We start from the raw sequence: 15,102 nt of genomic DNA on the forward strand, positions 1-15,102 counted from the left end.
TTATATGATCTCTATGGGGTAAATGGTAAGAGTGAAAGGATAAAAAGGTAGAGAGAATCCATATAGCAAAAAAGCGAATCCAAGAAGGAAAAAGAGCTGAGGGGCCACTTGTAATGCTTGAGAAAAGGAGCGTATATCATCCCAAACAATTACTTGGAGACACGCCCACCCACCCTCTCCCAACCAAATTGCTTTATCCTTTTCCTTTTTTACTGAAGTGTGGGCAATAGAGTCCATCGAAGGTAGAGCCACCACCACAATAGTACTATATTCAATTTACAAATATACCAACTTACACCCATCTTATCACAACTCAAAAGCCTACACCATAAAATAAAGGCAAAACCCCATTGCTTTAGGCATTGGGGACTGCAAGTGCAAGCTTGCTCACAACTTTCAAAAGCTTTTTATTCTCTGCTCTCCCTGCCCATTTTCCTTTCTCCAATACCCCAAACATAACATATTCTTTCCCTTCTGAATTTCTTCTTCTTCTTTGCACTTGTAATCCTTCCTGTGTTGTTGTTTCAAAGATGATCACGTTAACAGACTTCTACCATGTCATGACTGCAATGGTGCCACTCTACGTGGCCATGATTTTAGCTTACGGCTCCGTCAAGTGGTGGAAGATCTTCACTCCCGATCAGTGCTCCGGCATCAACCGCTTCGTGGCTCTCTTTGCGGTGCCGCTTCTCTCTTTTCACTTCATAGCGCAAAACAATCCTTATGCTATGAACTTTCGTTTCATAGCAGCTGATAGCCTGCAGAAAGTTATAGTTCTCGTGGTGTTAGCGGTTTGGACCAAGGTGAGCAAAAGAGGCTGCTTGGAATGGACAATCACACTCTTTTCACTCTCCACGCTCCCCAATACTTTGGTTATGGGTATCCCTTTGCTTAAAGGCATGTACGGTGATTTCTCGGGCAGCTTGATGGTGCAAATCGTCGTCCTTCAATGCATTATTTGGTACACACTGATGCTTTTCATGTTTGAATACCGAGCTGCCAAAATGCTCATCTCCGAGCAATTCCCGGACACTGCGGGTTCCATTGTTTCGATCCATGTCGACTCCGATATCATGTCGCTCGATGGTCGACAGCCTATTGAAACCGAAGCTGAGATCAAAGAAGATGGTAAGCTCCATGTTACTGTCCGAAGATCGAATGCTTCAAGGTCTGACATTTTCTCGAGGAGGTCTCAAGGGTTGTCTTCTACGACGCCACGACCTTCCAATCTAACCAATGCCGAGATTTACTCCCTGCAATCATCGAGGAACCCCACGCCCAGAGGCTCGAGCTTTAACCACACCGATTTCTACTCCATGATGGCCGGTGGACGCAATTCGAATTTCGGTTCTACCGACGTTTATGGCTTGTCTGCTTCCCGTGGACCGACCCCCAGGCCGTCGAATTTTGAGGAAGACGGTGCGGCCACCGGTAAGCCGAGGTTACATTACAACGGACCCGGTGGGGCAACGGCTCATTACCCTGCTCCTAATCCGGGTATGTTCTCGCCCACCGGCTCTAAAGGTGCTAATGGTAATGCTAAAAAGCTTAACGGTCAAGGTCAGCAAAAGCACGAAGAAGGTGGTAAAGATCTTCATATGTTTGTTTGGAGCTCAAGTGCTTCCCCAGTATCCGATGTCTTTGGTGGCCATGAATATGGTGCCGCAACGGACAATAAAGAAGTTAGGGTAGCTGTCTCTCCAGGCAAAGGTATAGTATTTTCAGATAATTTTTTTTCTTCTTTTTTAATTAATAGTAATGGGGTATTATGTTGTGTCAGTTGAAGGGCGTAGAGAGAATGAGGAGGAGTTGATGGAGAGAGATGACTTCAGTTTTGGGAACAGAAGAGAAATGAACAATGTCCAGGGAGGTGACAAAGCCGGAGATGGCATTAGTAAACCCATAACCATGCCTCCCACAAGTGTAATGACAAGGCTTATACTGATCATGGTTTGGAGAAAGCTTATTAGAAATCCCAACACTTACTCCAGTTTAATAGGCCTCACTTGGTCCTTGATCTCATTCAGGTTAGGATCCATTATCTGATTAGACTTATATTCCTATTTCTTACTTTATTACATATGTGTATGGCTATGTAAATCTGTTTTGATAACCGGGATGCTTGGATTGTTATAGGTGGGATGTACAAATGCCTGCAATCATAGCAAAGTCCATTTCCATACTGTCAGATGCAGGCCTCGGCATGGCAATGTTCAGTCTCGGTCAGTCTTTACAAACGATCTTTTCTTTTTCTTTATTCTGTTACAACTTTAAGATGATTAAAATGCTGTAATAAAGCAAGCAAGCAACAGTGTGGGTAATGATAATATTATGTGTTGGGGTTGGTGGAAGTGATGATGGATGGGGACATGCTTTTTTTATTTATACATACATGACATACATACAGGTCTGTTCATGGCATTGCAACCGAGGATCATAGCATGTGGGAACTCCGTCGCAGCTTTTGCAATGGCTGTTAGATTCCTTACAGGTCCAGCTGTCATGGCAGCCGCTTCCATCGCTGTTGGTCTCCGTGGCGTTCTCCTACACGTTGCCATTGTCCAGGTCATCTTTCTTTCTTTCTTTTTCTACCTTACAAGGGAAAAGGTCAATTCAATTCAATTAAGCAAATGTCCTCCTAAAACAGGCAGCTCTCCCACAAGGCATTGTCCCCTTCGTCTTCGCCAAGGAATACAGCGTGCATCCTGATATTCTCAGCACAGCGTAAGACTTCTCTTAACACCGCGTAAAATTGTATACTCTTTCTGTCCCATTAAATGTGTGATCTTATCGTACTTTTTTTATGGAATGGCAGTGTTATATTCGGGATGCTAATAGCGCTGCCCATAACGCTGGTGTACTACATTTTATTGGGGATATAAAGTGGCTTTTTTAACTTGTGAACAACTCGCTGCATCACCTCAGACTAAAAGGCCCTTTTTGTAGGGTAAGTGATGCGAAGAAATGTAAACCCTTCATTGAAATTCAAAGGGACAAAGCAGAATGGAGGGGTGGCGAGCTAAGACATCAGTGGTTTAATCTCACTTATGCAGATGTTTTGTTTTTCCTAGTAAGATTTGTAAAATCTTATTTGTAGTCAATTTCATAAGGAAACGAATGTTCTTCCCCCCTCCCCCTTTTTTGTTGGTTAATTATAAAAGCAGAATCGAGGGGTGGCTAGCCTAGCTAGGCATCAGTGCTTGTCATTTTATCCCAAGAATTTATGCCCTCTGTAGGGGAAATATTTGAAAAACGAAGTCGTCGATCTTGATGGCCATATATGAAAAAGGTTTTATACATGAATGTTCCGTTTGAAGGGCTAGTGACATCTCAATTCTAGCTTTTCTTCTACCTCATTCATTGATGATACGAGGACTCAATTGGAATCTAAGCAAAAGTTTTAATATTCGAAAATTAAAATGAATGTGCTTTGGTGTCGTTATAATTTACAAAGTAATATATGTTTTAATGATAATGACGTTCAATCACCTGCTGAAGCATATGGTGCTCGAACTTGTGAGCTCTAGAAATAATAATGATTCCTTTAGCCACTGAGATAAGTTTGTTAATGCTTTTAACCATTAAAATACATTATAAGTTCATGTTTTTCTTTTTAACAACTTTCCTCTTTTGTAATTTAGGTTTAATTTTTTTAACTTAATTTAGTCCTCCAATTGCATCTTTTAGAAATTCTGACGTCTTTAAAATATCTTTATTAAATAACATTACAAATTATAGTTAAAACATATTCTCACTCGTAAATTCGATCAACTCATTTATTTTCATCCGACTCTATTCAATTAATTTAATTACTAATTTAAACGTTAAATATTAAACGGATGATATAAAAAAATCTATATATTATGAAATTCAATATACGTAAAGTTGTGATGATGCTAGAAATAAAGGGTGAATGGTGTATAAGAATGATAGATTCAGAAATATTTTTCAAAATAGATGCATATGTATTGATAACAAAAAGTTTTTGTATAGAGTAATTACAAGTAAAATTTCATGATAAACAAATTTAATAAAATGAACAATTTATATAAAAAATCAAATTCTAAAATAAGTACGTACTTATGTTGAATTCTACATACATACATCCACGAGTGTACAAGACATGAAAGAGGGGACCTTAATACAAGAGGGAATTTGATATTATGATATATACATGATCTCTACCCTTTTGGAATATTAGGAGACATGAGTCACATCCTTTAGGTTCTGCTAACTATTTTTTTCTTCATAGGGCTGATTCTTTTTTAATTATACATTTATTTATAATTATACAAAGACACCTTTTCCTGTTCACTAAATGTTATGTATTTTATAAATTCGAGTGATAATTAGTTTGATATTATTTAAGAAATATCTTAAATTTGAGTCTTTATATATATAAAATATTTCAAAGTTAGATATATAATCTGAGTCGGTCTAAGTAATTAACACAAAACCTTAAAACGGAAGGAATGTTATGTCCTTGGTGCTTTGTGTGCCACTCTTTTTTTCTTCTTTCTTTAAATACATAATGATGAAAAGCCTCATGTCTTCGGTAGAATAAAGAGCGCATTGAAACTAAAACAAATATGTATAATTCTTATAAAAATAATATTCTAATTATATAACGATAATTAAAGGTAAATAATAAAATTTAATTAAATACATCTCTACCAATCTTCTGATCAATGAGTAGCCGAAGTTCTTCCAATTCGTCTAGTATATCACAATGATTTTGCCTTGTACATGACCATCTATTCAATGTAAAAAAAAATCATTATATACTCAAAAAAAATATTTGTATACGATATCGGTATTGAAATTACCTCAACAATAACGGGAAGACCAACGAGATATTCACGGTCGGACATAAAAAAGGCATACGATACCACACCCATGACCGGAGAATAATGAGAAATACGCCAATAGCATTTTTCCGATAATCAGTTGCCTAACACATTTCTCTATTCATAAATGCCAAAATTGTGGAGCCCTAACTGAGTGAGCCGACAATGTGAAAATCTTCGAGGTGACGCAACCACATGCAATGAACTTGGTTGCGAGATTTGATGGGCATCAATATCCCTCCTATGAGTTGTAATGTGCAAGCCCAAGCAAATATTTTAGTCTGTTCCTCGGAACAATCTTCACTCAAATGTTGAAAATTTGTAGCCAATCATGATAACGGTATTCGACCACCGTTGAAATTAGGCAGTATACCTTCAAGATACTCATCGTACAAGGAATGACAATCACCATCCGCCACACCAAAAATAACATCCCATCTACCGAAAGCCCCAAATGTATGGAAACATCCTCTAGCGTAATAGTGCACTCCCAACACGGAATATGAAATGTGTGTCTCTAGTCTCCACCTCTTAATCAATGCAGAAATAAGGTTTAGTTCAAGGTTACAGTGTCATTCATATTTCGTTATGTAATCAAATCCACCTCGGCTAAATACGAACAAACACGACTCGACATCTCTAACTTAGCATTATGAATAAATGGATCAAATATACGGTCATTCCCCTTATTAAATAAATAATATACAAATTAAAATATAAACTAATACTAAAATAAATAAATAAATAAAACATTCACAATAATTAAAATAATACAATTTAAAATTGTTATCGTATCAGTAAAATGACGCAAGATATAATTCTCATCTAAACGCAACAACTCACCTTCTATTTTATAACTAAAAAAGTATAAAAATAGTACATTAAAATATAATAAAATAATAAATTATCAAATAATTATAATATAATAAAAAACTTACCTTCTAAAAATATAATAAAACCTACTTAAAGTTTTATAGAAGGATGGATAAAAGGAAGAATGAGAATTTTTGGTGTGGTTTGAGGGTTGTATGAGGGGTATTTATAGGGGGAGGGGACATACAATATTAAATGGGGTAGGTGATAATTAAGGAGAGGGGGACGGACGATTGGGTAATATTAAAGGAATAATGATGAAAGGTGCGACTCATGATCCGCGGTTTCCCCCACGTGTCAAATTTCCCCGCTAAGAAGTGTTTCGTGAGCGGTGCCTTTCTATAGTGGTGCAAGCTCAGACGTAACTAGGAAGGTAGACTTCCTAATCCGCGTCTTCCGTCTACCTATTAAAAAAAATATTAATCGGTAATATTTGAAAAACGTTGCCTGACAAATAATTATCTACTGGTAGGATGATTTTTTTTTTGTGGTAAAAACGCCTAATTATGGCTTGGGAAATCAACTTAATAAAGGTTGGTCGGAAAATATCCAAAGGAAAAATTACGGTGTGTAATCGAATACGATATGACAAGAGAGAAACACAAAGTTAATTTATTTGACCCTAAGTTATTGTCTGTTACATACCGGTGATAATTAGTTTTTGACTTCGTTATTCTTATGCACTCTTAAAATATTTAAAAAGAATGTCTGAAACAACACCAATGAAATGGAATAAAATTTGCATCTGTCGGACCAAGCAAAGGGGACCAAGCAGCAGGATTTGTCCAATATTGACTAATTAGCATTGCACTTCTCAAACAAATCTTAATTTTCCAAAAATATAAAAATAAAAGTCTAAAATTTTGATTTTCTTTTTAAAAATAATGAGTATGCATTTTTCTCTTAACACATTAATTAAATTTAACTATTTTTTAAAATAATATAGATGCACATCATGGGGCACACAACTTACCTTATGCAATTTGCCGCCGCATTATTCTATAAACTTATTGTTAAAATTACTGTTAAATTTTTCGGTATCCATGAATGAAATAAGTTGAGTCGGGTAAATTATTATTTTAATAAATTTATGTAAAATTTGATTTAGATTAATTAATTAATAAATTAGATATCGATATTAAACTAATATTTAATGTTGTGTGAAATAAAATTTTAAAATTGGTTATTGTAATTAAAAAAATAGTTTAAAGAAATATATATGATTCGATTTAAGTATGTGATGGGACTACAGGGTCAAGCCTCGTCTCCATTGATGTTGGAGAAAGTAGAGCAAAAGAAATTGAAACAATTAGAGCCGTGATGATTGAGTGGATGACATTACACATTAGTCTGCAGCATTCTCTTCTTCGATTGCGTCCGTATCAGCATCCATAAATTTGTAAAAATCCAGCTCACATGCAATTGCAATTTCATTTTTTGCCCTTGTTTTCAAAGTTCTAAGGACAATCCCAACGATTATTTTCTTCATTCATGCTATGAGTACGAACAGATTCTAAATATCTAAAGAAGGATCCAACAATTTATTTCTAACTTTTAGTTTTTTAGTTATTCGAATTTTGTAAACTCAAACTCGATTCGGATTAAAATTATGAGTTGACTGGAATAACAAGATTCAAACGATAACTAAAAAATGATTTTTTTGGAATAATTATAAAATAATATTTGTTCATAATATCTTTTAACCATTAACAACACACACTTTAAAAACACAACTTTTCAAATTCAAAACATTTAGGTAGAGTAACACACCATTTAACCACTGAAGTTAATCATTAGATTGTTCTTATATATACATATACTAATAGAATAAGAATATCAATTAATTTTTGGTTTGATAAGGTTAGGAATGTAAATGAAACAAGACACATTGCGAGCTACTCAAGATCAACATGGTCAAACCTCGATAAATACTCGACTTGAGTTCTTAACGAGCCGAAACGAGCTACTTGATACTCGACTTGAAACGCTTGTGAGCAGCTCAAAAATATAATATATTAAGATTTTTAAAAAATAAATTATTAATAATATTAGCATTTATGTGTTATTTTTTTAATCCAATATAAGATTTTTATGTATTTAAGATTCAGGTTCGAGTTCGAGGCTTTAATCGAGTTAAGTTTAAGATTATTTTTTTCGAGTTTTTATGAGCTTTAATTCATGATTTCAAGTTCTCATTTTTTCGAGTCAAGTCGAACTCTATTTCAGAGTATTGAGTCGAGTTGAGCTCAATAATACTTGACTCGTTTACCTCCCTAAATAAGGTAGTGTAATGGGATTTGCCAAATGAAAACCCTAAGCCAAAAGAATTTAATCAACAACATCGACTCTCTCATCCACTCAATTGCTGCCCAACCTAGTTTTCTAGACTTGTATTTATTTATTTATTAAGAAAGACTTATATTGACAAATATATAAATTTATACACCATACGTCAAATACGCATTATTTAACTCTATAAACATGCATGTGCTGATTGTAAGACACTGATTGATCATGACAAGAGAGAAAAACCCAGAAGTTTTCTCCATTTTCATAATGAAGTATTTGGCATTTGTCCAATATTTCTCCAACAAAAGAAGGAAACTAATGCTTGGTTACAGGGAAGCCAACTTTTTCTCGACATACTCCATATTGCGTTATTCAGACCAGTTCTTAATGATTTTTGGAGTTTAAAACATTCTAAGCTGATGCTAATTTCATAAAAATTTAAATTTTTACTTTTTTTTTTCATTTCTCTTATTAATTCATTTAATTTTGAATTAAACCTAATTTTTATAATTTCATAAAATGTTTTGTTTTTTACTGTCTTTTTTCTATTTCCCTTATTTATTTATTCAATTTTGAATTAAATCTAATAATTTTTTCTCTTTATTCAAATCTTACACTTCAATTTATATTATATTCTTTAATTTTTAGTATTCTTCAATATAAATCTAACAATGAAATAATATACAATTTATTTATTTATTATTCAAAATCAAGGTATGTATCATACATGTATTCAATTTTTTTATATTTATTCCTTTTTAGTTGTATTTAAGGTGTTTTGTTAATAAAATAATAAAAATAAAATATTTTCACAAAATTTAATCATTTTTCTATGACTTATCTATGTAATATTAAATTAATTGTTCAAATTAATTAAATATACTCTCATTTTATAAAGTCTTAATTTTGAGTTTTCGCTCAGAACCTTGAAAATATCTAAGATGGCTCTAGATGAACATACAATGGTGGATGCACTAAACCCCCATAGGGGCCAAATCCATCCTATTATTTTGAAAAATTGATAAAATTTAGCTTAATGTGTTAAGTAAAAGAGAAAAAAAGAAAAAAATTTGGACCCTCATTTTAAATTTTTAAATCCATCACTGCAAACGTATATTATTTTATCATAAAGAATATTCTTGTTGTTGGCTTAGATATATTGTTAGCATCTTAAAAATATTCACATTTTATTCTTAATCGAAAATAATTTCATTTATGCGTCATGAATATTCTTGGTGCATTACTTTTAACTTTTGCATGTATGTTCTTTTATATAAAAAGAAATTTATCTTTATTTGAGTTGAAATAACTTTACATTATCAATCAATTTTTTTTTGTTGCACTCAAATTCCAAGGTTTCGTTTTGACTAATCTAGATCGACCCTGGTCGCATACTTAGTTTTGGTGGGTGAGTCTCCCAGCGGGGATTTTTTACATACACAAGAACTCGAACCTGAGACATTACTTAAGCAATATCAAATTGCTTATCACTTGAATCAACTTTGTTGGTTATCAATCGAATTTTAATTCAATTAAATTAGCATTATAATTGATTAAAAATCATAAACATAAACATATACTGACATTTGGTTTAAAAATATTATAATAACTCTCGATGTCACTTAGTTCGTGTCTATGTATAATTCTTACATAGTTAGGAGAAAATTTAATGAAATAAATCTGAAAAGAAACCATATGTAAATTACGTACGATAGACCTAAAATTCAAAAACTTAAAAACCAACTATATCGGAATCTAATTAAGCTAGACGCATTATATATATGAATAAGATCTTTGTGATGATAGGCGCATGATTTCAGCACATCAAACGGCAAAACGTGACCGCAAATTCAGGTTAAGTTCGGCATAAAGGTTAATAAAGCCATGAAAAATGGTTACACATTCTAAAATAAACTCCACCGTTGCGTATTCATTCCAAATGAAGTGACATGGATTGAACTAAACATAAAGTTTATAAAGATTTGTTGTAAAAATAATTATTTAAATTTAATTTATGTTAATTATTATTGAGTCCTCGAACAGTTTCTTCTTTCTTCCTCCTCAAAGGAAGGAAAAAATGAAACTTTTGATTGGCTTAGTTATGGGTTCTTTATGAATTTGAGGGGATTAATTAATCTCATCAAAATATGAATAGAAAACAATGTTTGAATAATGAAGTTGCTTTCTCATGATTCCCCGCACAAAATTTTGACAAACAACCTAAAGTTGTGCTTATCCTTATCTTTCTTACCCATGTAATTACGTGCGAAAAGAAAGCATTAGAAGCTAATTAACAATCGAGGCCGTGTGATGATAAACTGTTGAATTTCTATTTCCCGAGATTCAACCTTTAACACCGAGAGGAAGCTAAAATGATAATATATATCTCTCAAAACCCTAAAAAAAGAAAACTCTAGCCGCCTCTCTTTTCTTTACCTAGTTTTTTCTAACATTTTTGAATCGTTTTCTTCTCTCTCTTAGATTTTTGTTTAATCAGAGGCAGTACCAATCTTATTGTTAGTTGCCGACCGTCAGTGACTGTTAGTTCTCTTTTTTTTTTTAATCTTTTTTGCTTGAATCTTTTAATTTTGAATAAGATTCTCTGTCCTTGTGACATTATTTTTCTATGCTCTTGTGGCACACGTTTTCTCTGCTCTTGTAGCACGATTCTCATGGTTGTTGGTACGTTTTTCGCATACGTCTGAGGTCGTTCTGATTCTCGCACAAAAACCATCACAGCGTTTAGTTTTTGATTGATTAGTCGGTGGTCACGTATAGTCAGATCCCTCTTTTGGTCAATGGTTGTTGACCGATGTAATCATATCGCGTAGCGAAACATCCTGTCAGATTATTTGGTTCCCTCTCCACTCTTTTATCACATCGTCAAACGTCTCGTTCGATAGAGACAATGAGTTTTTACGAAGGTTTTTAGGTTTTGATGTTGGTCGTCGTTCTCATTTGAAAAATTTTAATTTTCTTCGTACCTTTAGTTTTAATTTTTACTTTTGTATGAATATTTTGGCGATTATTGTCTCCAAATTTCTCTCTATATTTTATACGTTGTAATTTTGATTCATTCTATTATTAATAAAATCCAATTGTTATTGCAAAAAAAAATTCTAAAAAACTCCAACTCAATCTCATCCAAAAAAAATATTAACAAAAAATATATAAATATATTATATAAAATAAAATAGGAAAACAGAAAATATTTCTAGGAATATATTAAAATGAAACAACTTTGGTCTATATTTGACCTAAAAATAAAAATTTAAGCCGTTCCATCTTAAATTTTATTTAAAAATAATTATATTAAATCAAAATAGATAGGTCAGTTTTAAGTTTGTTTAAAATCCTATTAGTATATTGTTATATAAATATAGAGAAAGAAAAACGACAAAGCACTAAGAAATGGAAAAGGAAAAGGGTAAGAAAAGCAGCGCCAGTGTTGTCTTTACCGCCTGGTGTTTTATATGTAATGTTGGTGGGCACTGTTATGAAATGGAAGCGATAGATCCATGTTTCCCACCAACTTGTGTTGGGTCGGCCGTTTCCCGGACAATCCCTCGTGACTTGTCACCTCTTGCCGGCCCCTTTCCCACCCATACTATTTTTTAGAGTATCGTATGGAACTGAAAAATTATTTATGTTCGTTTATTTATTAAATAAATTAATATAAATAAGATTTTATGTTCGTTTAATTAAATAAGAGAATACGAACGAATGATCCGTTCGTTCATTTACGTTTGCGAACGTTTAGTAATCCGTTCGTTTATATTTATTTATTTATGTTCGTTTATGTTCATTCGTTTATACTAGTTTGTTTATATTAAGTCCAATCTCCAAATACCTTTAAAACATTAATACATAATAAATTTTAACGTTAAACTCATTAATATTTTAAAATCTAATTAATTTTAAACCTAAATAAAAAAATACTCAAATCAATTAAAGAAAATATAAACCTAAAATAATTTAGAAATAAAAAAACTCTTCTCACATATAAACCCAATTAATTTTATGTTTATTCGTTTACGGTCGTTCGTTTTTGCTCTCTTACTTTCATTTGTTTATTATTTTAATGAACGAATACGAATAAACTACATCCCTTAATGAAAAGACACGAATAAGAAATTTTGTTCGTGTTTGTTCGTTTATTCAGTTAAAGTTAAACGAATGAACACGAACGGAACAATAACATAGCCTCTTTCTTGTTCGTTCGGTTCATTTATAGGCCCACAAATTAATATATAATTTACATATTGAAATCAATATAAAATTTATAATAAAACTCCATGATTACATAATACATCAGTAACTTATCTCACTTCGAATTCATTGTGTAAAGCGGTAAGTTTTAATGTGTCGTTAATTGTTGCATCCTGATCAATTATACTCATTATCATATGGTTATCCTACAAGACTGTTTTACAGAAACAATCTAAACAAAACAATATGAATAAATGATACTCAAATCACTCGAATATTATTTAAAAGAAGTAATCCTTTCGTTAATGGTGTATTAGATAATTAATACAGTGTTGCAAGAGGACAAAATCATGGGAGTGATAGAGATACAATTGAAAACAGAAAAGCTTTGAAATATTTAATTCGATCAATTCTTTAATTCTAAGTGCGAACCAAAATAAATATTCTTTGGGGATGGAATAATAGCAACCGCAATGAAACTAGTGTGGGTGCACGTGAATTTGTTTCACTCCTGCTGCTGTTTCTAAAAAATTCTGAAATGGATATAAATAAACCAATAATATTTTAATTACAGGGAGCAGCTTTGTTTACTACGTTACGCATGCATCGGTATACTTTATTATAATAATTCGAAGAGCGTCGTCCCATTGCACGTGGAAAGTTGAATAGAGGGGCTGAATGAATCTCGGTCACCGCACGCACAATATTCAGCTGATTTGCCCATGGAAACAGAGTCCTATTTGATGTGGAGGAGTGCTCATAGATTCCATTAAGAATATTGATTCTCCAATAACTTACCTAAGAAATTTTACTCTGACAATTCACTTAATACATTCCACAATATCTCCAATGCTCCTATTTACACCCCTAAATTGTCTATAGTTTCTTTCTTCTCGTATACAATATATGTGAGTACACCAAGCTAATCTAAGAATATAGACAATAAAGGTTTCTTATGAATCGAGTAATAGCCCAAGTCATCTCTTCTTCCCAGCTTCCCATAGCCCTATCTACTTTGCATAAACGAAGGATAACATCTCAAACGTTCGAAAAAAATATGATTTCGAGTCTCAGGCGTCACACTACAATTACTGCAGCTCTCATTAACCACGATCCCCATTTTAAGCAACCTACCAGCAATAAGCAGTCTATCAAGGATTGTCATCCAAGTGACGAGCGAGTGCTTGGAAACATTCACAGGGAATCAGATGAGCTTCTGCCACACAACATTCATATTCTTCTTCTTGATCTCGTTCCCTCACCAATTTCTTTTATTTTTACAGTTTAATTTTGTTTTAAGATTATAATAATATAAAATTAAATAATTAAATTTGTCATAATTTAGTTTTGACTCCGTCCTTACGAAAACGAAGGCAGGCATGGATAATATTGGTATCCCATATCTATTGTCTTTGTCAGTAAGTAATTAGAGAGAATCAGAATAGCAAATGGGTGGAATCATAGTAAATCTTGGACTTTAGCAAAAATTGCTCACTCAAAAGATTCTTGAAAAGTAAAAAGGAAAAATCAGAAGAAATAGTTTAAAACACGTCCCTCCCTATCATCTTGAGAGTCGCAAAACCTTTTTGTCATCAAGCTTTTGAATGTTTTACAATTCAGACCATTTCGGCCGTCGTTTCCGGCAAGGATATGCTTTAAAATCATTCTTTACAAATGATATATGTAATGCTCACCGGAAGGAAACGAAAAAGAAGAGGCAAAACCTAGTGGGAAAGGCCCACGACCACAACTCACAAGCATGCACTCAAACATTGATGCATAACTAGCAAGTTTACTGATTAAATTATAATAAACTGCTAATGAAGCTTTAATTTAGTGATCAATCTAAAGGTCACATCAATAAATTAAGATGGAGTACGGCGTAAATTATATATATAAAAAAATACTCCATTATAACAACTCTTATGTAGTTGCAGAAAAGGTTCAAATACGGGTTGGGTTCCTGTTAAAGAAAACAAGTAAAACTGGTTCAGTACAGTCTACAGATTTTTTATTTAGCTTAATAGGACAAGTAGCAGTTTATTTTGAGATCTATGGTATTTTATAAAGTGGCATAGAACTCGTCACGCCGAGGTGATAAGTTTATAATGAATTTCATGAGCAGTATAAAAATATTGTATATCCTAAAATAAATTTCTACTTATCTTATTTTCTCAAATTATTTACCTCATTTACCCTATTGGGTAAAAAAAACCAAGAAAGCTCATCAATAGGTACAAGCAATTATGGGTTGGGTGCCCGAGATTTCAATGGCAAATAATAGAATTCGGCATGTTGTCTCCATTGGGCCCAAAATAGTTATATCCATGTATGTCTCCATTAGGCTTTGGGTTTCACAATCAACATCAGACTGACTACCCGATAATTTTAGCCCAATACCGTTTAGGGTTAATTATTTAGTCTAATACAATACCATCTTTTTTTTTTGGGAACTATTGCATTTGTTACAGTAACTTAGAACTCGTCAAGTCGATGTGATAAGTTTTAATAAAAATATATTTTTTATTATAACTTGTCACTTTGACGTGAAAAAAACTAATAAAAGAATATTTTATTAGAAAACGTCATCTCAATGTGACTGGTTTGAATTAAATTTGTATATATATATATATATATATATATATATTATGATTGTTCAAATTCATATTTTTAATGCATTAAGCCTATGTCATTTGTGGGGAGAAGCCTTTATTACTAACATCTTTCAACTCTGTTCATAAACGTAAATAGTAATTTTTAAATATATTTTTTTTTTAGTTTCTGGTTCTACTAAATTTTCTCTTTGGACTTCCTTAACTGCAGAATGAAAGCAACAATGGACATTATAAGAATGTCAAATTCCACTGTGCTGATTCGACTTCCC

General features: G+C 32.8%; 1 protein-coding gene across 1 annotated transcript; it reads left to right on the forward strand.

The window, feature by feature from the left end:
* Positions 1–394: 394 nt before the first annotated feature.
* LOC120184039 (auxin efflux carrier component 1-like) lies at positions 395–3,209 on the forward strand. The gene is made up of 6 exons (XM_039188611.1): positions 395–1,710; positions 1,781–2,027; positions 2,137–2,222; positions 2,408–2,565; positions 2,648–2,724; positions 2,816–3,209. The coding sequence occupies exons 1-6, from the start codon at positions 531–533 to the stop codon at positions 2,880–2,882; spliced, it is 1,815 nt and encodes a 604-aa protein (XP_039044542.1). The 5' UTR covers positions 395–530; the 3' UTR covers positions 2,883–3,209.
* Positions 3,210–15,102: the final 11,893 nt, after the last annotated feature.

This window comes from Hibiscus syriacus, unplaced genomic scaffold, assembly GCF_006381635.1.
Source record: "Hibiscus syriacus cultivar Baekdansim isolate YM2019G1 unplaced genomic scaffold, ASM638163v2 tig00112857_pilon, whole genome shotgun sequence".
Taxonomy (NCBI): domain Eukaryota; kingdom Viridiplantae; phylum Streptophyta; class Magnoliopsida; order Malvales; family Malvaceae; genus Hibiscus; species Hibiscus syriacus.